The 26,619-nt window shown below is 42.0% G+C and overlaps 1 protein-coding gene across 3 annotated transcripts in view; it reads right to left on the reverse strand.

The window, feature by feature from the left end:
* Nucleotides 1-2,521: 2,521 nt before the first annotated feature.
* The window catches only part of Mthfs (methenyltetrahydrofolate synthetase), a 31,292-nt gene continuing 7,194 nt past the window's right edge, over nt 2,522-26,619 (reverse strand). For all 3 annotated transcript variants that reach the window (XM_052187670.1, XM_052187673.1, XM_052187671.1), the window contains exon 3: nt 2,522-3,206. In XM_052187670.1, the coding sequence (XP_052043630.1) occupies nt 2,974-3,206 (233 nt within the window). In that variant the 3' untranslated portion in view covers nt 2,522-2,973. The remainder of the gene's footprint in view (nt 3,207-26,619) is intronic.

Genomic DNA, 26,619 nt, shown 5'->3' on the forward strand with positions numbered 1-26,619 from the left:
GGGGTCTGTGGTATTTCTCGAAATGATTATGAACTTGTCAGAGAATGTACTTTCAGGAGCTATAGGCTAGGGGAAGAACTAAACATATACCTATTAAATACAATGTAAGCAAGTAGACTTCAGAAGTCTCCACAAGAAACACATATATGCCTGCATCCCCCACTCTAGCCCCATATACATGCAAAGTTTTAAAGTCTAGGGCCGGGAACTGAGTTTCTGCATGAGGCTGCCCGTGTCTCAGTATATTTGACCAGCCCTTTAGGTAGGGGAACACTGGGATTAAATGTGAGTTATTCTTAACCACTGACTACAACTTTACATGGTTTTGATTCAATTAAACACAGTTCTTTGAAATATGTATCATGCACCTCTTTGTGGTTCCAATGTTTTCCAGCTCTGGTTCCTCTGTGGTTAAGGGTTCAGCTAGTATCTGATTACTAGCTCTCCTCTATCTAGGTGGCTCCTCCTCAGACTCTCTTCATTCTGAAAGTGTGTACTTGTCACTTTTGCACTGCTGTGATAGAATATCCGTCAAAAACAAATGAAGAGAGGCATGGCTTGGCTGGGCTCACAGGTTCAGAGGGTTTCAGCTCATGAAGGAAAGGAAGGCATGCTATAGAAGTGTGGGTGGGGCTTCATCACAGCAGATTAGGAAGCAGAAAGTCAGAGAGGAACCAGGACAGATCTACCTCCAATGGCCTACTTCTGCCAGCTAGGCTCTGCCTCCAAAAGCAAAACAATGCCATCCCTGGGGAAAACAATTCAGAACATGAACCTGTGGGAGCATTTTGGATTCAAATCATAATATATGATGCCCTACTCTGTGGTGCTCACTGCCTGGGTCATAGATGTCCTAATCTATATACCAAATATACCTACAGTGTCATCCTACCCTATATCATGGGCGGAGGGGAGTGTCATCCTTCCAATACCTTCAGCAGGAATCCCACGGTGCAAGCTTGGTCACACAGAAATGGCTATCTTTTTAGGGGTGTGTATTAGTTGATATGCTCATTATTACCAAAATATTTGATAAGAAACAACTTAAGCAAGAATTTATTTTGGCCATTTATTAATGGATTATTTATAAAAGTCATTATAGCATCCAGACAACCACAGTCAGGAAGCAGAGAGCAGTGATCGTTAGTGCTCAATTCATTATCCCTACTCATTCAGTCTCCATCCCAAGAGATGGAGTTACCACATATTGGGTAAGTCTGCACTGTTTGAGTAAACCTTTCAGGAAACACTCTCAATAAACATGCCAGGGATGTGTTTCTACAATAATTCTAAATCCTGTCAAGTTTACAAGATTAACCATTACAGGAAGAGATTGTGTGGCTTTTGATTTTTCTGAATCTTGAGTGCCCAGCAATTTCTGGCAAGTCATTTGTCTATTCTAACTACACCTGGCTCTTACATGTTCTCTTTTAATACACGAATAACATAGGTTAAAAAAGCAAAGCTTTCTCGACCTGCAACAGCTCAGTGATGTTATGATTTAACACAAAATATCAAACTGTATATTATTGTGTAAAAAACAGAAGATCTGTGTTTAAAATGAAATAATTGTACATATATTCTGTTTACACTTTTAAAAATGTTACCAAACGCTCTCCATCAGTCATCTACCAAAGACAAGAAGCTCTTCTGAACTTAGAGCCTTGTGAATGGACAGACCTGGCTATTAGTAACTGCTCTGTAGGACAATGTGATAACTGGGCAATGGCCACAGCAAGGGGAGGAAGAATCTGGAACTGGCAGGAGGGAGCCAAGGAACTGGAGAACTGAAGCAAGGGCACAGCCCTGAAGATACCCAGCAGGTCCCAGGACAAAAGGAACCAGCATTGAGATGCAGGAAAACAGACTTGCACTGCGCAGACGGCCTGTCGTGCTTGCAGTACGCACAGAAACACATATGGGGGAGAGGAAAGAGATGATAGAAAAGGGGAGCGCTTACAAGGGATTTCTTCCATAGCATCTACTTGTTAAATTGTCTCCAAAACACTTCGATGCGGATTGCCCACACTAGATTTATGTCTTATCAGATCATCCCTGAAATAAATTGGAGGCAAAAGAAGCTGAGCTACTTGAAAAGAAGCCTGCCTACTTGAGCTGAGAAATGCTGAGAGTTGAAGAAATTGTGAGCAGGAAGACAGGAAGGAGAGAGCAGATGCAGACGGCATCCCACCATCCCAGAGGCAATGCCAGCAGCAGCTGGGGACAGGCTGCAGGTGGAACCAAGCAAGCAGTCACATCCAGGAAGACCCCCGAGTGTCTCCTGATAACCAAATCTTTCCCCTTAACAGAAGTACCTATCCCTGGCTGTGAGGCCATCTGGCAAAGTCCAGGCCAAGGTGGCTTCCATTTCCAAATGGAACCCATGGATTGACAGAAATGATTGCTTTTGTAAGTCCTCGGGGCCAGAGACCAATCAACTGAATCAAAATAGGGAAAACACAAAAGATCCCCATCTATTCACCACACGAAGCTATAAAATGTCACACACAAAACTTCAAGGTGAGTAAATGAAGTCATGATTAGGCGGTATAATAACTTTCCATACCAAGTACTGCCAAACCAATTAATAACAGCTGAGTCTCCATATGCCAGAGCAATCAGGCCTAAGACTGGATATTAAGAAACAGTGCCTTCATTCACACCCAATTTCTGTTTCTCTAATACTCACAAATATCTAATTTAAATTAGAAGACAGAAAGGTCAACTTACCATCTTAACACCAGAAAGCTAAGCTGAAAACCACTGGGTTTCCACCTCCATTTGCATTAATATTCTAATAGTAACATTTCTATTGATTTCTAAAGAGGATTTTATATTATTTTATTTTTACACTAAAAATCACAACCCATATTCACTTTAATGTGCCATTTTGACTCATTTTTGACAAGAGGAAAATACACATATTTTCTTTACACCAGTCCGGAGCAGTAAGTGTGGCTGCCGTGGTGTAACTTAAGATGCTGGGGAGTCTTCGTAAAGGACTTCATCTACCTTCATGTCATGCTCATCCACTGGAACCTGGGGACACATCTGCTCTTTGAAAGCCAAAGCCATGGTGTAGGGCTTCACTTCCTGATGCTGTACACAGCGCTTCAGGTAGGTGTCATAGTACCCCTTACCCCGCCCTAGCCGGTTGCCATCTTTGTCAAATCCGAGGCCAGGAAGGAAGATGAGGTCAAGTCCACCTGTGGAAAACAGAAATGTACTTGGAGTATCAAGGGTTACGTCAAGACTGCTTCAGGATAGCCGGTTATTTCTATTAACATCTATCATTTTTCTCATTTTTTAAAAAAGTATATAATCCTTGTGAAATCATGAAAAAGAAAAAAAGAACAAGTTGGACAAAGGAAATAATTCTTCAGCAACGTTGTTAGTCCTGCATCCATCCTTCCGCAGTCCTTAGCATGCCTCTATAGAAATGGCAGGTTCCTGGCCTTATCCACATCAGCAAGAGGACTCCGTATGGGCAGACCTCAGACCTTCCTTTAACTCTAGCACGTAGCTGATTCTTCACACCTGTCTGGTGTGGGAGCCAGTACACTGGGATAATGACAGATGGAGGGATGTGAGAAGGCCGGGGAAGACAGAAAGCATGGAGCTATTTCACAGCTGTAAAGAGTTCCGTGCAGTCCCAAGGCCCACTCCTCTTCCTTTCCCTCCCAGTGACAGGCAAAGGGGAGGCTCAGACTTGCAGCTTAGGTGTGGGTTAAGCACACAGAGAGCATTGCTGGCACAGTATACCACGGCTGCAAGCCGAGGACTCTCAGCTCACAGTGCTAGAAGTGGGTTGTTCAGATAGATCGGTCCTGACTTCATGCAGTTGATGACTTCCTATGAGGTGAACCCCACTTCCTGTTCCTGCCATGTACATACTCACCTTACCTGCTAACATCCCACACTGAAGAGCTCAGGTCCAACCTGAGATCCAACCCTCTAAGTCGGCTTGTCTATTCCAAGGCCTGCTTGCTTAAAAAAAAAAAAAAATTAAAAAGGTGATGTCACTGATCTTTCCTCTCTATTCCTGTCCCATTAATTTATCTCTACAGTAATGGACAGTGGCTTATATATTTGGACCCCACTGCCAAGGGTCTTCTTTACATTTTCAGAGCAAGGACTAAGAGATGATAGGTGTGCAGTTCTCTCCAGCAGTGGAGGAGTGCATACCAGGACAGTGGCACACACAGAGTTCTCAAAAAACTAAAAGTAGAACTAACAAAACATCTAGACACCCTACTCCTAGGCATTCATCCAAAAGCATTAAAATCAGGATCTCAGCAGATCTTTATCCTGCCATTTTCACGTAGCCGTGTACCCAATAGCCAAAAGGCAGAACAGCTGAAACATCGGAGTTAACGACCGATCCAAACAAATAAGAACCAAAACCATGGCACATGCATATGGTAATATATTAATCTGCCACAAAACTGAAGACAATTTTGTAAAACTGGACATGGATGAACCATGAGGACACTGTGCTAGATGAAACATAGATCATATAAACACACACACTGTATGACTCCACTCATACTAGGTGTCCAGAATAGTAAAACTTTTATAAACAGAAAGTAGAATGCTATTTGCCAGGGGCCAGGGGAAGATACTATCTGATAAGTACAGCATCTCAGCCACGCAAGATGGAAAAGTTCTAGAGATCTGTTATGACATTTTGTTTATGGACAAAATAAATATATATACCCAAAGTTTTAAGGGCTCACGTCTCATGTGGGTTACTACTTAACATAATAAAAAATAAAGTATAAAAGTAAAGCAACAAAAAGGGACGGCAGCAGAACACTGGGATAGTCACCAGCGCCCACTCATACAGAAAGAAGGCGGAGTTCTGGAGCCACCACAGTCGTGTGGTGGAGGAAGAACTAGAGAAGAGAAACAGTCGAGGGAAGCCATTCTCAGCCCTCAAACTGGAATCCAGTTTACTGCTGCTGCTGCTGCTGCTGCTGCTGCTGCTCCCTGTGCTTGGCCTGCGGCTCTCCCTGGAGTCTGTCTCGTAGAGCCGAGTGAATACATCTCTGTCGACTCGGCTGGACAGCAATTTTCCTTGTAGGCCATAATTTTTTCCAAGTCATCCTTCACGCTTGAATTTTAATAGACTTCTAGAGCACAAGGGCCCTGAGAGATGAGTACATTATCTTCAGATAGATCAATCCTGGCATGGCACCTCCTACCTGAATAACTCTAAGGTATATATATTTGGATTAAAGAAGTGACATTATGGGACAAAATGAATAAGTCTACCTTCACATGGCCACTAGTTAGATGTGAAACTCTATAGCTGCTAAGCAGAAGTGAGAATGGCCTTTGGGCCATTGGGTAACTCAGGGATCTGAAACTGCCCTGCAGAGGTCCCAACATTCTACCTGGAATGCTGATTTTTGAGTCCCTACCCATAGAAGTGCTTCCACCCCAATACCTTCTACTATTTGTGCACTTGACTGTGGCCCTGGTTCCAGTCGTTATTTAGAAAGTCCTTTCTGCTGTGTTTCCACTTCTGCTGTTTGGTGAATCTTAGTGTTTTTCTGAATGCAGTTAAACTGCCTCTTTCCCCTGAAGTTCTTTCTGTGGCTTACCACCATCCTTTCTTTCTCTCCTCTTCTGCTGACACACACACACACACACACACACACACATACACACACACACACACACAGCCTTACCTACCTACTCACCTTTCTGGGACTCTTCACATTTCCATAACACTACTTCTGAATGTCACCTTTCCCCAGTGAAGAAATCAGTGAAGTAAATCAGGTTTGGGCTCAACAAGATTCCCTTGCTACATATACTAGAATATGACTGTAGACACGCCCTAATGTACCACAAAGTCAAAATTCAGTAGGAAAACCAGAAAAGGCTTCCTTCTTCACACATATTCTTCCTTCATGATTTACAGTCAGTAAAGGCTCCTTAACAGAAGACACTAGCATAGCGCCCACCACAATCCTGATTTCAGTTCACCCTCCTGCTCTTGCCTCACAGGCCTGGCTGGAGTAAAATGTAACCAGGAGAGCTGAAGAGCTCCGCTCATCAGAATGGCAACAAGACCTTCTGGCAGAGGTCTCTGGGGGTCGTCAGCTCTTCTGCACAGCCGCTTTAGTGTTTATTTGTTCTTTCTGGGGGAGGTGAAGCTCCACAGCTCTCTTGCATCCAAAACTGCAAAGCTAACCTTTGGGAAACGGCAGCAGCCTTATACTCTGTGTTTGTTTGCACTCTTTCTTTTTCCCATTATTTGGTATTGCTCTGAAAGAGCGGCCTCCTCTGCAGGCAGCTGGTAAGCGGCAAGGACCATGCTATTTCCTAGCTGTGCGATCAAGGGTGAGTGGCCTTCCCGTCTGTGCTTTCGACGTTACCATCTGCAAATCTGCTTGTTCACCTGCTGTCACAAACATTAAATCAGATAATGCTTATGAGCTCTCTGACTAAGTACAGTCCAAGATAATCACATTTCTTATGAGACTTTCTCCTTTGAATTAAGAAATATGAGGCACAATTTCTTGAACTGGTGGAGAAAGGAATGAAGGTCCTCTGGAACTCCAAGTAAAATTGAGCAGAGCTTTTTACTTTAGTCTTCCCTTAGAACTGATTGGTGCCCTCTTTCTTCCTGCCTCGGGCCTCAGCCAAAGAGAGAACAAGAAAACTAAGATAGTGTAGGTGAAGAGCCAGAGTGAGGTGTGTTGAATTTTGTTTTCAATAAAGGGTGAAGGAGTAAATAATTTAGGCTATGAGACCCTGTGGACAATAGATCAGTTTTGTATTGTGATAGAGGCCATAAGCAGTATGTATGTATATATGTATGTATGTATGTATGTATGTATGTATGTATGTATGTGTGTGTGTATACACACACACACACACACACACACACACACACACACACACACACACATGAATAACTAGCTATGCTTATATGCTAAAACAAGTAGAAGACCAGACTTGATCTGCAGGCTATAGCTACAGCTGTCATGAGATATAGAAAGAGTTTCTGAAATAAGAACAGAGGTCAAGGGTGGACAGGGTAAGATCAATATCCCTTAGGGAGGTGGCCAAAAGGTTACAGTAAGAGACACATGGGGTGGGAGCAAGCAGAGCTGTGGACTCTTCATCAGTAAAAGGAAGCCTAGAAAATAAGCTCTAGAGAAAATAAAGTCGGACTTTATGCATGCTTCCGTTCACCCTAGTTTTCACGGGACAGAGGTCCCTAGGATGGAGCCTGTTCAGCCACGGGACTGTCTCTGCCCTGACCCTGAGAATGAGTGATGGAGTCCAAGGGATACGCACAGCCCTGCTCTGGATTTAACAGGCACCGTTGTTAGCATTCTTCTCTTCACTTTAATTCTTTTTATCTTGCATTTCTTGGTCACATCTTCTATGCACTCTCCTTTGGGAGATTCAGGAATATGATTTAGTGCAGTCACCCCTCTGCACTAGGGCTAGGATTCTCATCTTGTGCTTTTGAATGTACCATTCCTCCAGAAAGCACAACTGATAATCCCACTTCCTAAAATGCAGGCTTTTTCCTGGCTCTCCCTTGTTCAGAAGCATGTAGCAGGACTGGGAATATAGCTCAATTGCAGACTGTTTACCCACTGTGCAAAGCCCTATGTTTAATCTTCAGCACCGCCTAAAACAGGCACAGTAAACCATATATGTAATTTTAGCAGGAGAATCAGGAATGCAAAGTCATCATTGGCTATACAAGAGTTCAAGGTCATCCAGGGTTACATGAGATCCTGTCTCGACAAACAGCAACAAAAAAGAAAAAGAAAAGAAAAGAAAGAAAGAAAAAGAAAAGAAAGGACTCCCCAAAAGTGCATTTAGTGTATCACCTTTAATACATCTAAGATGTCTTTGCTTGGCTATGCAAAACCTCCCCATGTTTCCTGGCCATTACCCTTCACAACATTTCCCTTGTATTCCTGTGGCATCAGTTACATCAATGGATCCATGTCTCACAAGCCCACTTGTGATTATCTGCCTCGGGGTATCTGTGCTCCAATCCTAAGGCTGCCTCATCTAATATAGCAATGGTCATATAGCAAGCCTTACTTAAGCTTCCATGCAGTTCTTTTGACAAATCACTATGCTGTAAGTAGCTCTTGCCCTGGGGTCCAATAAGCAGTAGGAATCCATCCATCCATCCATCCATCCTTCCTTCCTTCCTTCCTTCCTTCCTTCCTTCCTTCCTTCCTTCCTTCCTTCCTTCTTTCCTTCCTTCCTTGATTCCTTACGACTCAGCTTTCTCTAAAATGGCTGGATGAGAGTGAAGGACCTAATGAGCAGCCTGTGGCTCCTGACCATATGCATGTAATAACCTGCTTGGATCACAGGAGACACCTGACTCTGAACCACAGGGCATGGTCAAGAAGAGCAGAGTACAGAAGCCAACACTGGCACAGTGTCCACCCAGGCCCAGCACTCTCCTCTCCCCTAGGAAGAAAAGGGGTGAGTAAAATTGCTACATCTATAGGCAGGCAGGAGGGTGCAGACTGCTCTTCACATGCAAAAAAGCAATTCAGAAAGCTCAAAGGATTCCTTAGAGTCACTCAGTTCAAAGTGGAAGATATCCCAGGAGGGTCAAGATTCAACATCTATGCTGTCTCCACTGCTAACAGATACAAGTGTGGCTGAGCAAAGGGATGGAAAAAAAAAAAAAAACCAGCCACAGGACAACTACTTTAGAGGCTATGACCAGTACAAAAACACAGCTCTCACCTCAATGGGAATAAGGGATAAATTACTCTAAAGCCAACTATCAGTGATCCTGAGCCAGGAACATGGACACAAGCTATGCCAAATGCCATGTTCTGGAGGTGGGGTGGGATGGGGGCATAGAGGTAACAGTTTTGTGAAATATTTATAGTTACAGAACAAAAGAAAGTCATAAATCAAGGCATATTCCAAATACATGGCAGGAGCATCAGATCGGCCAGTAATAGAAAATCTGGGGAATTAGTAATAGGCTTCAGGTGGTATCTGGTGGCATTCTTAGCCTTTGGGTGGGTGCAAGCTAGAGGTTTGTTAGGTCATTGCTACAAAGAATTTTTCTGGGTAATGAATAGCTATTGGGGGCTAAAGATAGCTCTTAATAATTTAGTTACAAATCTGCAGCATTCCAACTCTCCACAATCACATAAACTCCAAACTTTGTAGAATCTTAATACAAGTGAGTCCACAGCATTTTACTGAGAGATGGGCTGTGCAGGCTTCTAGAAAGGCTACCAGGTTTAAATCTTAGCACTATCACATATCAACTATGAAACATCAATCAAAACCACCTCCACCTAAAACTATAAATGAATAAACATGTTATGATGTAAAGTGTCCCTGACACAGTAACAGCAAATGTTAACTGAGCAGCTGTATGCCTATTCTTGAAGTCACACAAGTGACAAGTGACTGCAGAGACTCAGACATGTCCCTCAATCACTCTTTCACAGCACAAAGAATTGAAAATCCCAAACAAAACACAGGGCCAGTACCTCGTGACAGCTCTTGTGACAGACTCAGAAATCAATCCTTTGAACTCATCATGGCTATGTTAGAGCAGACTAATATATGATACTTGCTCCTCAAGGAAAACAACGAAAAACACATGGGTAATAAATAAAATTAATTATGTGTTTCAACAAGACACAGTTCATTTCTGATTATACATATAAATGGTTTTGAAAAAAAAAATTCTGGGAAAGTAAGATGGTTTAGTGGTTAAAGTTGCTTGCCCTCAAGCCACATGGTAGAGAGAACGGACTCTCCCCAAAATTGTCCTCTGACTCCACAAGCATACAACACACACACACACACACACACACACACACACGTAATAAAATGAAGAAAGGGAAACACACAGATCCATGAAGAACTAATCAACTAAATCACCTAATGGAAGCAGGTAATTAAAAATATTTACATCATAAATGCATTTTCACTCTGTCTCAACATGTACTAGCCATTGGGAATCTTAGTATAGAATCATATACATCTGAAGACAGGATGACCCCTGACCACTTCGGCATTGGTAATGTAACATTCTTGCTTTGACACAGGCACCAATGCTTGTATCAAAATACAGAATCAACATTCATCCCCAGGGTACTACTAGGTCAATCATTCAACACCAGGTAAAATGTATGCTTGGGTATAACATCCTGCTGATACCACGTGGATCACAGCATGAGAAAGTCTTATCTATGCCTCCCACGAAAACCTAAGGGCATTATAAGCACAAGGCTTTATTTAATCCCATGAACTCTATGTGTTTAAATGAAGGAAGTAGTTACAGACATAGATTAGAATCCAGAAGGTACCCACTGAGATTTGCAGGGCTTTGTATCTCTGAAGAAAGAGTTGGCTCTGGGACATATGTACAGTGGAAGAAATAGAGGCCATGTCTTAAGGCCAGAGAGCACCTGTCTTCACCTACTTTTGTTCATTTGTCCCTTACATGTCCCTTACATGGGAAGAATTTCTGTGTTTCTGCCAAATCACTTCTTTCATGTAACCCCCCCCCCCCTGAAGTCTCTCTAGGCCCTAACCTTCTACAGTCACTGGAGACAGGGATTTAGATTCTTCTGGGCAGAGCTGAAATACAGAAGAAACTAGAAATGCATATGGTATAAGTGCTGAGTGTTTCTGTGCAGCAGCTTCTAGCTTAGTATAGCAGCCTAAAAATACCCAAGACCAAAAGTCAAACTAAAATAGCCTATGAAAACAATCACCCTTCTCTCTGTAATATGTGTGCACCCCTGTGAGTCTACCCCAGGAAGGATACACAGGAAAGTGGCAGCTTCTGAGATGAAGAACTGGAGATCACAAGGGCCTGGGTGCAAAGGGAACTGTACAACTTCACAGCACTTCTTGTGAATCTTTATCACATGGTACACAGAGCTAGAAATGCAAAATTCTCTTAAACATTGACCTTCTGTGTGAAGGCAAGAGCCTAGAAGATGGTCTAGAAACCAGTCAAGTGCACTGGACTCCAGATGAACCACTGGGTGTAGACCCCACAACAACCATTGGTAGCTAGAAACTTCTCAGTAAGTGAAGTTCTCCTTAAACCCCAGCTTATTCTTAAGACAGGACAAATAACAAACAACTTTACAGAGCAACTAAGTAAATGCACAAAGGAAGTATGTCAAAACTCAATAAAGAGTTCAATAGATGAAGGCTTCTCTTCTACTTACGGATATGAAAAAAATGCCTATTCTTTGTTGGCTTTTGAGTTTTTTCTTAAGAGTTATTTAGACAGTTTTCTTTAGCACAAACCCAATCCAAGAGCAAGCCTAGCTCTCTGCCACCACCTGCTGTCAGCTAGAGATGCACAGGCAGGAGCCATCTGCAGGAGATGCTCCAGCCAGGAGCAGAGCTTGAGCATGCTGGCTTTATGAAATGGTGGCTCTCGACAGGGGTGATGGGAAAGTATTGAGGCTACAAATCACCTTTCCTTTTACACAGGATCCTCTGTCTATAAGAAAATCAGGGACAATAGCATTGATACTTGATGCTCACTGTCAGTTGTGCTACTCTCTCCACAGACACATCCTCATGCCACCTGCCCCAAAACCCCACAAGACACATTGTCATCTGCTTTCTCCAAATGGGAAAATCAAGATTCAAAGAGAGAATGTAATTTGACAAAGTCGGATAGCCAGTGATGCCAAGACTCCGGGGCTGGGGAGGACGAGAGCCTCTGGCTTGAGAGTAAGGCAGACAAAGAATATTTAGTCTACCATGGGAAGCAAGCTCAGTCACATGGAATACGGCATCTACACGAGTCAGGCTTGGACCACAGTGTGGACAGATGGCACGCACACAAACTGAGAAAAGAAACTCAATAAAGCGGCCAGTAAAAGGACTGGCAGCTCATAGGTAGTAACCGCTAGGGAACACTACCACCCAACATCTTCAGGGGCTGGGAGTAGAGAGAGTATGCCTGTGGCTCCAGCAAGATGGCAGCTGGAAGGGCTGCTGGGCAGCTTGTGGGCGCTGCACTAAGGTTCGAAGTGTTAACCCTCCAGCTCACTTGACATCATCCCTTAGTCTGTAATGTGTCACCCTTTATGGGCTTGTAGCAAGTGTAAAGTGAAAAAGACTGAGCCCAGTAGACGCTAACAAACAGATCCAGCGATGTTTGAACACAGTTATTATTAGTGGTTACTTCTGGGCATGCAGATGGGTTGTTTTTAGTTTTTAGTTTATGTATCATCTTTATCATCAAACACTACTGATTTGTTGGTTAGTTTTATCTGGACAAAAAGGATTGCCCAAAGGGTATAATGGAGTAGAAATGACTTTGGCCATAGTCTTGGTAGCAAAATAAGAACAAAAATATAATGAAAGCAAGTCTATGGTAATGGTAACAGGAGCTATTCCCCATTTCCTCACAGGACTAGAAGGAGGGCTACAGGATCCTCATCCAGGATTCCAGCCATTACTCCTTCCCACGAATTGGCTGTGAGTGCTCTTAGGAGATGCTGCAGTATAAAACATGAGAGGGGGTTAACTGAAAGTGGACCTCCATGACGGAAACTGCACATCATCATCTGTGATAGGGCTGGACTTTGCAGTGATGCAGCTGTTGCAGTTAGGAGATACTACACTCCTAAAAGTAACCCCTTATCTACGTTCCTATAAATAAACTCATGGTTTGCCATGTTGGTCTAGGGTGGATTTGTCGTTAGGGCTACATCTGGATTAAGTAACTACTGTTTTATATCTTCCCAAGGAAAGTTAACACAAAAACAGCACAGCTATTTCCTTTTAGTAAATGTGTGTATGTGTGTGCATATGTATGTATGTATGTATAGTGTGTATGTATATAATATGTGTGTGTGAATACTCTAAAATTCCAGTCTTCAGAAGACAAACTTCAAAGCATGTTATTTTCTTAAACACTTAAAAAAAAGTAATTATATCTTGGCTAACACTTTTTCTGAAAATGTGATGTAGATATTAAGATAACAAGTAACAATAATCTGAGATTCTTTGCTAGACAGCACGACCATCACGGCTATCCCTATGAACAAGAATCGTATCTATATATGAAAGATACAAAGTTAGTTGCCAAGAACCAAATGGGAAGAGGTGAATCAATTCTGTGTGGGTGTGGTGCAAAAAACTGAGCACAGCTCTTTTCTTTTAGTAAATGCATATATGTACGTATATGTGTGCATGTGTAGAAGTATACACCCATACAGGCACATTTTGTGTGCCTGTGGGTGTGCCAGAGAAGGACATCTAATGACCCCTCACACTCTGCTTGATTCTCGTGAGGTAGAGTCAAACACCAGGGATCCTCTGGTCTCCACATTCCCACAGCACTGGAAGAGCTGGGGAATTTACACTCAGGACCTCAGGCTTGGGAAGCAAGTACTCTTTCCCACTGGGCCATCTCCATAGCCTCAGATTCTTTAACTACACGGGTCTGCAACCCACAGCCTCGCCACCAAATACGGCTATAAAGTTTCACTGGAACCCAGTCACCCTTTACTTCCGCCACTGAAATGGAATAGCCAGTCCCTGAACATGCAGTAGCAGCACACTAAGCCCCAGATACTGACTACCTGCTCTTTCACAGAGAAGGGCGCCAGGCCTTGCCTTGGGTATCTCCCTTAGGAGTTAAGGGGAAAGAAAAATCAATCCTTCAGTTCTTCCTATCTTAGAAGATTTAAAGAAAGAAAGAAAGAAAGAAAGAAAGAAAGAAAGAAAGAAAGAAAGAAAGCAAGAAAGAGGAAGGAAGGAAGGAAGGAAGGAAGGAAGGAAGGAAGGAAAGAAGGAAGGAAGGAAGAAAAAACAAATGAACTTCAGTTTCTCAGATGTATTTCAAATGTAAGTTAAAGATTCTTAGACCTTTAAGCTTAGCTCTTTTTCTGTGTGACACAATCGAGAAATAAACAGAGAACCACAGAAGACAAGTTCTGTTCACGTCCACTTACTTACGTAAAGCAGTCAAACTCAGAAAGGAAAGAAGAACTGTGGCTGCCTCGGGGCTGGGGCAGGGGTGTCTTCTCTCACTGTGCAGTTTCAGGTCCTCATAGGGAAATCCTAAGAGAGCTGTTGCACAACAGCACAGCACGGACCTAGCTCTGCTGGACTGGGTATTTCAGAAGGGCAAGCATGGCTTTATACTGCATGCTTCTTTACAATAATAAAGGAAAACAGCTACGACAGGAGAGGAAGAGAAGGACTGGGGCTCTGGCAGGCGAAGTGGTTCCCTGGCCTGTGTAAGCCACCAGCATCAGCCACAGGCATCAGGATGAATCAATTAAAATGTGGCTTACTCTAGAGCAGTGGTTCTCAACCCGTGGGCTGCAACCCCTTAGGATGGATGGAAAGACTCTTTCACAAGGGTCGCCTAAGACTGCTGGAAAACACAGATAATTCCTATTATGATTGCTAACAGTATAAAAGTACAGTCAGTGAAGTAGCAATGGAAAGAATCTATGGGTGGAGGTCGGCACAACATGAGGGACTGTATCACACGGATGCAGCATTAGGACAGTTGAGAAGCACTGCTGTAGACTGATGAGGAGCATCTTTTGTAGGTGCAGGGAAAGGGTGCACTGCCGCTCTCCCTATCTATGTGCTTTGTACACGAGGAGCTCGCAAAGTCCTTATCCTAAGCAGTTACAGTGCTGCCCATTTCCTCAGCCTCAGAGTTAAGCAAGACGGGAACTCCTTGCTGCCTTCCAACACTTCTTTTACCCAAATGTTTATCAGGCACTTGAAAGCCCGGCAGTATCTCAAGGGGAGTAAACGGTAACTAAATTCAAAGTCTGTTTCTTCTGCTTGCCCTCCTCTTGCACGTACAGGAGGCCTCATGAACCAGCTGTGTGCCATCAGAACAGCTCCAGCCGCTGTAAACCTAAGATAAGGTAAGTCAGTGCTCTGTAGCATCACATAGGTCTCTAGCATTCTCTCCCATGGATTCACATGCATTTCTTTCACTGCAGCTATCCCTGCTTTCTGTTTCAATATGCCTTCTTTTGGTGGGTAAAAAACTTTATCTTGAAACCCTTAATGCACCATAAAACCAGCTGACAAGAAAGGGGAAGGAGAAAAAATGTTCACAAAGCTTTAGGGTTTATTAGAAATTCAATACAATCAAGTCAATAACTAGCCATTATTAATAACTCTATAAAAAATATGTTAGCACCATCCAAGGAACTACAAGAACATGGGACAGGTACGGACCAATAAGAACTAACAATTTGCTTAGCTGAAGAAGTTGAGTGTAAGGAACACCTAATCTGGGCTGGAGAGATGGCTCAGCAATTAAGAGCACTGACTCTTCTTCTGCAGATGTTGAGTTCAAATCCCAGCAACCACATGGTAGCTCACAACCATTCATAATGAGATGTGATGCCCTCTTCTGGGGTGTCTGAAGACAGCTACAGTGTACATACATATAACAATAAATAAATAATAAATAAAAGTACATAAATAATAATAAAAAAAGAAAAGAGAAGAAAACAAAACAAAACAAAAGAAAAAGGGACATTAAAAAAAAAGTAATATCAGTAGTGGTGTACTTGCCAAGGCAATAAACAGAAAGGAGGTCGTGGTACAGCACTGCCAAGGGGTTAAGTCCAGGAAAATGACATTAAGGAAGTGGGTTCTGGGAGAATAGAACTTCCAGGGCTCTGAAAGAGGGGCTGCAATGCCCATGCATCAAAATGAAATAAGCAAAAGCACAGATTTGGGAGCCTGCCATGCTTGGGGACAGTGATAACCGCCTCTCAACAACAAGAGAGAACTAAATGGTTTGTCTGATTTTGCTCCAATGCACTGGATGAGGCTATGAGCAGACAGGATATGGGAGTCATTATACTCATGTCACACAAATACTGACACTGGTGTCACGTGAGTCCTATGGTCAAAGGAAGCACAAAATGGTTTTCAAAGGTCACTTTCACATGTAGTGATTCCATATGCAGCTAGCTGCTTTCACATACTTCCTGCTAATTATACAGTTGCAGAATCTAGCATCTTATTCATCACGACTGTACGCCCAAACAAATGGAACAGCATTTGCCTCTTCTTCCTCCAAAAGTGGACCATCTACTCTGGAGTATCCTTTTTTGTTCTCCATGATTTTGGTACCTATTTTTAATCAGTCTCTGAATATGGAGTGTCTTATAGAAACAAAAACACTTGGCTTGGCATCACCATTCACTGTGTGACATTGATGAATCGTTTCCCACAGAGGCCCCTTCCCTTACCGACAGGTAAAAGCAAGCCTGACTTGGATGGTCTCCAGTTGACCCCACTTCAGTGACCCACACCACACTATTAAATGACTAAGGGACATCCATGTGTAGACTGTGGACAAAGGCACTGCTTTAGTCTAGTACATCTGTGAAACACTGACATCTGCTGGACTTGGAGAAAAGTATGTAATTCATCTAACACAGCCTTGAGAAATCTAGTTTGCACACCTCATTTTGAAGACAGTTAATCAAAGATAAACATTTTTTTTATAAAATCGGAGCTTTAATGTTTATTTTTATGAAATTTAAGAAATAAAGTTTGATTGTAATAATTCTGAAATTCTTTCAGAGACTCCTGATTTTATTTAAAAACTTGCTGGTATGCTTTTCTATACAATAGGGGGAAAAGCACTTTATAATATAATGGAGTAATCAGCTATAGGGGCATGTGTTTAATGGGGAGCCTAGGGTAAAGAGAATGGTAACTTCCCAGCTAATCAGAGCTGTCTAGTAAAAAACTAATATTCTCTCTCTCTGAGTTTACACACACACACACACACACACACACACACACATCCCCACTATATATATATCCCCACTATATATATATATATATATATACCCACTATATATATATACCCACTATATATATATATATATCCCCACTATATATATATCCCCACTATATATATATCCCCACTATATATATATCCTCACTATATATATATCCCCACTATATAAGAAGGGAAACCCCACCTATAATAATAACAAGTATAAGCTGACTAAGATGCACTTAACAATACACTAAAGGAAGAATGCAGAAGTAAATGGAGAGGCACATGGACACATGGAAGATACTATGCTAAGAATTCTGTTGACTTATTTACAATAAAAATAAAAAATTTTCTGACAGAAGAACAACTATACCAAACCATCCTTACTAACTCTTTAAAACTCTTTGAAAAATCTAAAATGTAAAGATTTATTTCATTATTTTTAGTTATATGTAGGCACGTGCACATGAGTACAGATGTCTGTGTAGGCCAGCAGAGGGAGTCAGATCCTTTGGAGCCTGGTACATGTCCTGGAAACTGAGCTCAGATCTTCCACAAGAATAGTACTTCTCTTAACTGCCAAGGCAATTCTCCAGACCCCAAAAAATGTAAATTTAAAAGCAACCAGAATGTTTACACAGCTATGCTGAGACATTTAAGGGCAACTCTCCATTGGGATGCCCACACCTACACTTGGGTGTATACTGTCTCTGTCCTAAGTGAATCTGTCTGTTTCCCTCTCCCCTTCTCCTGCTCCAGCCTACTCTTTCAATACTAATGCTTAAATGTATATTAAATTTTTTTCTTAATAAGCTCCAACTCTGTTTCAAATTGTTCATCCTACAGCTCTTTTTTTTTTCTGTGGTGGAGTCAAGCACACTGGCTTCAGTGGAGGGGAGACCCCTGAGAAGGAAGCCACAGACTGAGTCATTACAGAGCGTCTTCTTCCTCGTGGGGCTGCTACCCAGGTAGGTGATATCATTTACAAGTCTAGGAAGGAAAGTCACCTGAAAACACAGCCACAGAGCTTACTTTGTCCCTCAGACAACAGACAAACAAACAAAACAAAACAAGAAAACAAAACAAACCAAAAAACCCACAGAGTATTGTGCAAGGCTGCAGAACTCTGACTAACAGGAACTGACCCAATACCACCCTAAACTGACCCAACACCACCCTATAATCTACATAGATATAAATAAATAAAGGAGAATTCCAGATGTCCTTTATATGTAGGTTTGTTACCGTTAAAGCCAATAAGAGGTGAGGGTTTCCAGAAATCTCTTGCGTAGGGACGGCTAACATTCTGCCATCGTCATTAGCTCCGTTTTCCTTCTTGCTTCCCACTGTGATGTGATATGATGGCTATGTCTGCAGAAGCCATTTCACAAGTAGAAAAGAAATGCCAACAAAGTGGCAGCCCACGCTCTCATCTTAAACTGAGAGGCCAAAGTCAACAATCATGTGCCATTGGAATTCTATTCCTGTTGCATAAAAATAAGTAATAAATAAGCCCCCTCCTCCTTCAAACTGAACTTGACAAGATTTCTGTTCTTGTTAATGAAATGTCATTACCAACACAACTGTAATAATCAAATATATTGGCCTACATAGAAGCTTTTAATAAATTCTAAAAGTTCTAAAGTGTTTGTGTTCATCCTTCTTGATGCTGTGACCCTTTAATACAGTTCCTCATGTTGCGATGGCCCACAGTCATAAAATTAGTATTGCCACGACTTCATAACTGTAATTTTGCTAGTTATGAATTATAATGTAAATGTGTTTTCTAGGTGGCCCCTGTGAAAGGGTCATTTAATCCCCAAAGGAGTTATGACCTACAGGTTGGGAACTGCCTCAAAAGATAAGAAAATGGTTAGAATGTTTAATAACATTTAATTACTTTAAATATTGCTTGGAACAATGAGGCATTTAATATCATCAAGATAAAATAGATAACAATGAGACCAAAACAATTTATATTAAAATATTAACTATTTTTATCTTTGTACTAATGTATGGGGAGGAATGAAAATAAAGCAATAGGGAATCAAAAAATGTTATGGTCTAATAGTAAGCTAAAGTAGGACAACAATTGATTGCTTATATGATTAAAAACAGAGTAGGTAAGGATAAGGGGATGAAGGAAAAAGTTGGGGGAGAGAGGAATGGAAAAGGAAAGGAAGGTCTGGTGGTGGTTGGGGGGGCGGGGAGAAGCAAAGCGCTGGGATCCCCTCTGTGCCCTTCCACATGCCTGTCCACAGGGGAAGTTTCTCGTAGCTCCCTGGCCCTAGTTCTGAGTATTTCACAGAGCCATTCCCTGTCCAGCCCTTCCTTCTCAACCAATCACCCTGGCCAACACTGACACTCGCCATCCCACCTCTCCACTGGACCCCTGGCCCTCTGCATCCTCAGTCCCTCAGCACGCTGACCAAGCAGGACGTTAAGAAAATAAATCTACTGAACGAGGCTCAGACATTTCAATGTTCTTTAGAGTTAGCATCACTGGATTAGGTTACTCACCTATTATTCTCCATTAGGAATGAAACCTAGCTGTGACTCTACCAGAAGAGATCATTCAGTAGCCACAGATGGTTAGAAATTTACGACAAGAACTAATATCGGTTTGTTGTTTTTTAAAAAAAAAGAAAGAAAGAAAGAAAGAAAAAGTATTGAGCTGGTAGCCCAGCTAGACAAGTGCTTGCCTAGCAAGCCTGAAGACCTGAGTTCGATTCCCAGGATAGCATAAACAAGGAATAGTTGTATATACCTAAAATCAAAGTACTCGCCGGGATCAGAAATAAATAAGGAATCAGAAGCTCAGAAGGTTAAGGCCATCTTTAGCTACTTAGTAAATTCCAGACCAGCATGGACTATAAGAGACTCCACCTCAAAAACAAAAACAACCCATACAAGTAAATAAAATGAAAAAGTGAAATTGAAAAATATCTAAAAGTTAGACAAATAAAAACATGAAATCCTTCTAATTCTGTGCACCTTCCTTAGCCTTTATTTTTTCTTCCTCTATGTAATTAAAAAGAAGCTTTTTAATGTGTTGTTTCAGGAGACACACAGCCTCACTATGTATCCGAGGCTGGCCACAAACTCACAAGGATACTCCTGCATTAGTCCCCAGAATGCTAGAAAAACAGGCAATTGAGGCCTGTCCCATCAGCCCAGCCCTTCCCTCGCTAAACTCTTTCCTAAAACATAAAAATATTTAAAGCAATAATTATACTATAATGCTGCATGTGCAGTACATATAGATGTAATCCATACGATACAAACGGAGAGGGACTCACACAGAAGCAAACTGCTCTATTTCATTGGAATTTGGTAAACACGGATCTGGAACAGACTGAGCAGTATTATCAGCTACATTACACTTTTTAAGGAAACACTAGATTTCTTTTAGATAGAATTTAAGAATCAACAGAGGCATTAAGAGAGATTTAGCACACACAAACTCGCTCGCTTTGCATACCATGCTTTTTAAATGACCAGTGCTTCCCAAACGCCTTCATTAGTATAACTGCTGAGACCCTGTCAGGACTGAGACCTGACCCTGCACAGATACAAAGCTGCTTCTATTTAAATATTTTTTGATTTTCCTTGAAACTCGTATCCTTATGGTCCATGAACTACCTTTATCTTCCATCATGTATTTCACTTGTGACTATGTTGATATATATAAAAAAAATCACGTGGACTTCTGTGTTTGTTTTGCTAGGTCTACATCAAAATTAACAAATGAAGAAAATGTACCTGTTGATCTTATTACCTTATAGGGTCACCAGATAATGAATGTCCTTTGAGAAAGACACCCAAGTCAATAGTTTTACAGTGTTTTAGAGTTCACTGAAAGAAAAACATCAGATCATGATTGGCACACACAGCAAAAATAAACACTTCTTCCCAATTTCTTTCTGGTTTTGATTTCAGGACTTCTTAAAGAGATTAGAGCCCATTGATGCCAGGTAGAGAACTACACCTCTAATCCCAATACTCCAAAGGTTGAGGATAAAGCATCATAAATTCAAGGACACTCTGGGCAACCTAGAAAGACTGTCTCAAAACAAACAAATGTGGGGACTGAAGATGTAGCTGTTGGTGTAATGCTTGCCAAGCATGCATAATGTCCTGGGTTTGATCTCTAGCATTAAATACCTGGGTACGGTGGCATGCATTGTGACCTCAGCATCAGAAAGGGGCAAGCAAGGTAAGAAGTTCAAAGTCAATCACACTCAGTGATGTAGCAAATAAGGCCACATGAAATTCTGTCTCAAAATGAAACAAAGCCATTAATGAGTCAGGGACTGAAGTTATAAAACTCTACCCTGTATAATCTGATAAATGGCTTCAACCCAGAGTTTTGGTAAATGATCTTGACCGGCTGAACCATTATACTCTGAGAATTCTTAATTTCACACAGTGAGTTTCACTGCTTAGCCCGAAATAATGAGTTGGGTAATCACAAGATATATTTCACTTTCCTCTGCATCTCATGCCCATTTCATCCAATAACACCACAGTGGTCTATTAGCTGTGCTCAGTTCGTTCTCTGTTTGTATACTTTATATGAAACGGTAGCTTTCAGGCTGTGCCTTGTTTGCCTCCTAGGTACCTTCGACTCCTTTTTGCGTACGGGATAACTGTGCATCTCATTTGTGGATGCACACCACCACCTGTCCCACATGAACCACGTGGCACAGAGGGATAAGGGTTAAAGTTAAAAAGAAAGATATTTTGGTAACAAAGCATAGCAAAGTATTCCGATATAGGGAGAACCACAAAGGAAGGTTTCCATTTGACTGAGGATCCTAAGGAGTCTTCTGGGGGAGGCAGCGCTCTAAACTTTAATGATGCTTAGGACTTCAGCAGGAGCTGGCCACAATGGTTTATAACTTCGGTCCCAACAGCCTAGAAGCTGATGGGGCAGAACTTCAAGTATAAGTCAGCCTGAGCTATATAGTTAAGTTCGAGACTAGAATAGGTTATATAGACTCTATTTCCTGCTCCCCTCAAAAAAAAAAGACAAAAGACTCCAGCAGTCAGAGAAAGAGGTGATAGCCAGTTGAGATAAGCAGATGATAAGGTAGAGGTCTTCTGAAAAACAGAAGGGGAAAAATATCAAACACCTCTTTTTTTTTTCTTGGTAAGAGGCACTAGTCGGGCAGGGGTGGGTGGGAAGAGGCACTGAGTCAGTCAGGGGTGGGTGGGAACGCAACTGTTGGTAAAGAGCTTACCCAGCATAAGCCCCAGTTTGACCGCCAGCACTGCATAAGCTGGGCAAGGTGGTAGACGCCACCATGTGTCTGCAGTAGAGGTCAAAGTCATCCTCAGCTACATAGTGAGCTCTAGGCCAGCCTGGGCTACAAGACCTCATGACAAAGAGGGTGGGGGTGACTCTAGAGTAGAAAACTGGAGAACTGGATGTCTTCCCACTCTCGTTAACTGCCTGTGTGTCCTTTAAAAAGTCACTTGAGCTCTCTGGGCTACAGCTAACTCATTGGACTATGGGGGAAACTGTACAAGGACAGTAGGATTTGTCCTGCTTTCTGCAAAGTCTACATCTAAAGGAAATTTTCTCTATGATCCAAAGAAAGAAACCACTCCGACAGCCATCACAACAGATAAATGTGCAAAAGCACATATGAAAATGGCAACTGTTTTGATTTACTTTTAGCTAAAACAAGCCATTTCAAAACTTCAAGTAAAATCAACAAATGATTCTATTGTGCAAAGGAGATGTGGTTAAATGTTTGCTAAAATACTTCCTGTAAGACAAGAGCTGTTACAAATCACACTGAAACACCAAATCATGCAGAATCTTCAGCTACCTACTTCCTTGCTAAGTATAAACTAAACCAAAACCAAGAGTTCTGTTGAGCATATGACAGTCATCTGTGAGTGGCAGTGTCCCTGAGTCACTGTTTGTATAAACTAAACCAAAACCAAGAGTTCTGTTGAGCATATGACAGTCATCTGTGAGTGGCAGTGTCCCTGAGTCATTGATTAGTATAAACTAAACTAAAACCAAGGGCTCTCCTGAGCATGTGACAGTCATTAGTATGGCTGTATCCCTGAGTTTCTGCAAGTAGCTGTGACAGCTTAGCCTGGCCCCAAGGCCTACAAGCATCCCTGGCTTTCAGTCTAACAATTAACACATTTGTTTAGCCTACAAAAGAGGAGATATGGTAGACGTAGTATCTTCATCTCATCTGAGGCATAGCAACTACCTCAATGTACCCTAGGGCACAGAAAGAATCATGGCGGAGTAGGTCATGTGTAACCATCTGGCAGGAGTGACGTTCTAAAGAGAGACAGCTATGGTCATCCCAGTGGCTATTAGGATACTGAAGCACTCACCGACATGGAATTGGAATTTCCCTAGTAATATCATGCTGCAAGGAGGAAAAGACTAAAGAGGTGCCAGAGAAGAACCCCTTTTCTGCTTTTCACATGATGGAATTGGGGATGGTGGGGGCGGGGCAAGCCTGGCTTGTTGTGCTTCTAGAACCCAGGCTTTTGACCCTAAATACGCCATTAACAAAACTGTTAAAACAATTTCTGTTTCTTGCCAACCTTTAATACAATATCCATCACAAATATACAAGGCCTCCAAGCCAAGACACAGCCTCCACTGCTGATGAGGCAACATCAGCAGCCAGGCAGCATCCCATGTTTCTCTTAACTCAATGACTTTCCCAAAACCAGCCCTGAGAGAAGGAAAATTCCAGGACCATCTCACAGGAAGGCCCTGACTAAGTCAGAGATAACGTTGATATTTTACATATGATACAAATTTAAAAAATAATCACAATATGTATAAAATAATTCCCATGTATTCTTCGTAACTTTTTAAATTCAGGTTTTCTTTCATGGGTATAAAAGACTGATCATCTATTCATCTATATTAGCATTGTCTGAACATATAATAAATTAAGATTTACTTTGAGAAATTTCCAGTGTGAATCAACATGTTGCCAAAGTTATTAGGGTCAGAGCATAGACTCTGGCAAGTACAACAAGCCAGGCTCCGCCACTGCCCTCCAAAGGTCAATTAAACAGACAATAGTACAAAACAGAAAAAACACATCAATCCAATGTGGCTACATTGGAAGGAGGAATCAATAAAGAGGTTCAATGAACACTGCCCCAGCCAACCCTCTGCTGGTCTGGCTATGATGTTTACACTTTGCATATGTCTTTATTTACTCATGTAGTTAGTTATTCTGTTAGTTACTGGGGAAGGAAGCACATGCCGCCAAACACGTAGGAAGTCAGAAGTTAAGGTGCCGGAGTCAATTTTCTCCTACCATTTTGGTTCATGGGTCAAACTCAAGTCCTCAGCTTGGGAGGAGGAACCTTTACCTACTGAGCCATCTTGCCAGTCCCAAGGTTTACATTTAAATAGCAAGCAAGCTTTGTGATAAATAGTAGGCAAGCGCTATGTTAAACAGCAGGCCAGCATTGTATATAAATGAGCAGTCCTACTCAGAGCGTGGTCATTTCCCCATTTCCCGTCACTGTTTCTGCTCCAGTTTCTCCTGCAAGGTAGTCTGGAAAGGTGTCAGAATTGTGTGAATCTCTTTTTGGGAGACAAATTCCACCCCTGGGTGCCACTAGCCTTCAGCTTTTTTCCATCTCTTGGCATGGGATTTTTGGAACAATCCTTGGGGCCACTGCTTCAGTAATCTGATAGCTGAAGGAAAGAGCACCTTGTCTCTCCTTAGTGTGTCTTTCTCCCTGCCTGGATGACCTATAAGCCACATGGTAGGAGGTACCAGGGATACAATATCTTAGCCCAAGATCTTGGCCCCTACAGAGACCAAGTCTATTAGAACAAAAAGAAATATACTCCCAAAAAAGAATTAATAAAACATGGGGATTAATGCTAAGTGCCAAGGCTTTAAGAATCACAGAAGAAAAAAGACTAGGGCATTGAGAGCAGCCAGGGAAATACTCAGTACTCAGGGATGATGGTGACATTCTACTGATTCCTCATGACAACCCACTCACATGTACAGCATTTAATTGTATATCCTCCAACTTTGCTCTCACTACAAAACGGCTTTGTTAATCCCAACTCTCGGGGTCTTTCAGCTTTTAAGTCTTTTGCCAAATTGTTAAGGGATTGAACCCAGAAGACAATTTGAGGGCCAGTGATCACAGACACTGAAGAAACATGACACATTCTAGCCTAGAAACCAGCAAGCCTCATTTTCACAGCAAGCCCATTACAACACAACCCTAGCAAAGCAGCAGACACAGCAGTAAGGGTACCTTCACTGGGCAACTACCAAGGGCCCACTACCTTTCAGACATTATCCCAATGAATCTGTGCAACAGCCTATATGCAAGGTTTCATGAGCTCAACCTCTGAGTGAGATATCTGAATTTCACAAGAGTTCACAAATTCAGATATCTGATATCACAAGAGATATCTGAATTTCACAAGGGACTGAAGTCATAGTTAGAAAGGAGTTAAATTAGAGATCAGTTCTGAATCTCTCACTGACAACAGAGATGAAATGCTGTTCTTCAGCAGAGCACTGAAAGAGGAGGGGAGGAACCACTGGAGAGGAACAGGAAGCAAGAGGAAAGACTGGCTCATTCAGAGGCCTGGACTTTAGAGTTATCCAAAGTCCCAGCTTTTGTCCACAACAGATCAGCAGGAAGTACTGTTGGCCAGAGACAGAGATCATTACAGTATCCAGGAAAAGACCTAATGGATGGGTGAGCTGTATAAAAAGGCATCGGAGGGAAACCAATATGATTAGGAAACAAGTTTGAAAGTCATTCTAGGGGAATAGTCAATGAGATGAGTAGACTGGGGATAAAAGATTGCTGGGATCAGAAGCAGGTGATAAAAACAGTACAAAGAGGGGTTGGGAAGATGCCTGAGTGGCTGCAAACACTTGTTGCACTAGCATGAGGACCTAGATTGCAATCCCTAGCACCCAAAAAAAGCCAGGGGCAGTATGTCTGTAACCCACCATTATGAAGTGAAAGAAACAGAAGAATCCAGGGCTTGGCCACTGCCAGCCTAGCTCCAGGCTCAGAGAGACCCCAGTTCAAAGCTATAAGATAAAGGGTAATAGAGAAGGGCACCTGCTTTGGCTTTACACACAGCTGTGCACACACATACGTAACACCACACACATGCATTGCCCACAAATAAATAGCAAAGAAATATCCAGTAATGCTTGACAATTGGACGGTTGAAAAAGAGAGACAAGGATAATTTTATGGGCACATGCTAGCTTCCAACAGAAATATATAAAAAGAATGGACTTGTGAATGAAAAATCAAGGAACGGTGGAACATCTTGATGTTTAACACAAAGCTGAACAGGTCAGCTCAAAGGAGAGGACCTGTGTCACGCTAGCAGAAGTCAGCCTCTAGGAGAACAACAGCTAGTTAACTCCACTACTGTGGGAACCAGGTCCCCATCACACTTCTCATAGACAGTCAGTGGTTTCCCCATCCCTTTGGGGGTTGAATGATCCTTTTACATGGGTTGCATATCAGATATTCTGTGTATTAGATATTATGCTACAATTCATAACAGTAGTAAAATTACAGTTATGTAGTAGTACCAACAAAATAATTGTATGGGTTACCACAACATGAGGAACTGTATTAGAGGGTCACACAGCATTAGGAAGATTGAGAACCACTGAACTAAATGCTTAATAAATCTTTAACAGCCAGACGGCTATGTAGGGCTATAAGCCTTGGAGGCTGAGGCATATGGATTATGAGTTCAAGACAAGCCTGGGCTTCGTACTGAGATCCCATCTCAAATAAACAAAATAAAACAT

The sequence above is a fragment of the Apodemus sylvaticus genome, chromosome 7 (assembly GCF_947179515.1).
Source record: "Apodemus sylvaticus chromosome 7, mApoSyl1.1, whole genome shotgun sequence".
In the NCBI taxonomy this organism is placed as follows: domain Eukaryota; kingdom Metazoa; phylum Chordata; class Mammalia; order Rodentia; family Muridae; genus Apodemus; species Apodemus sylvaticus.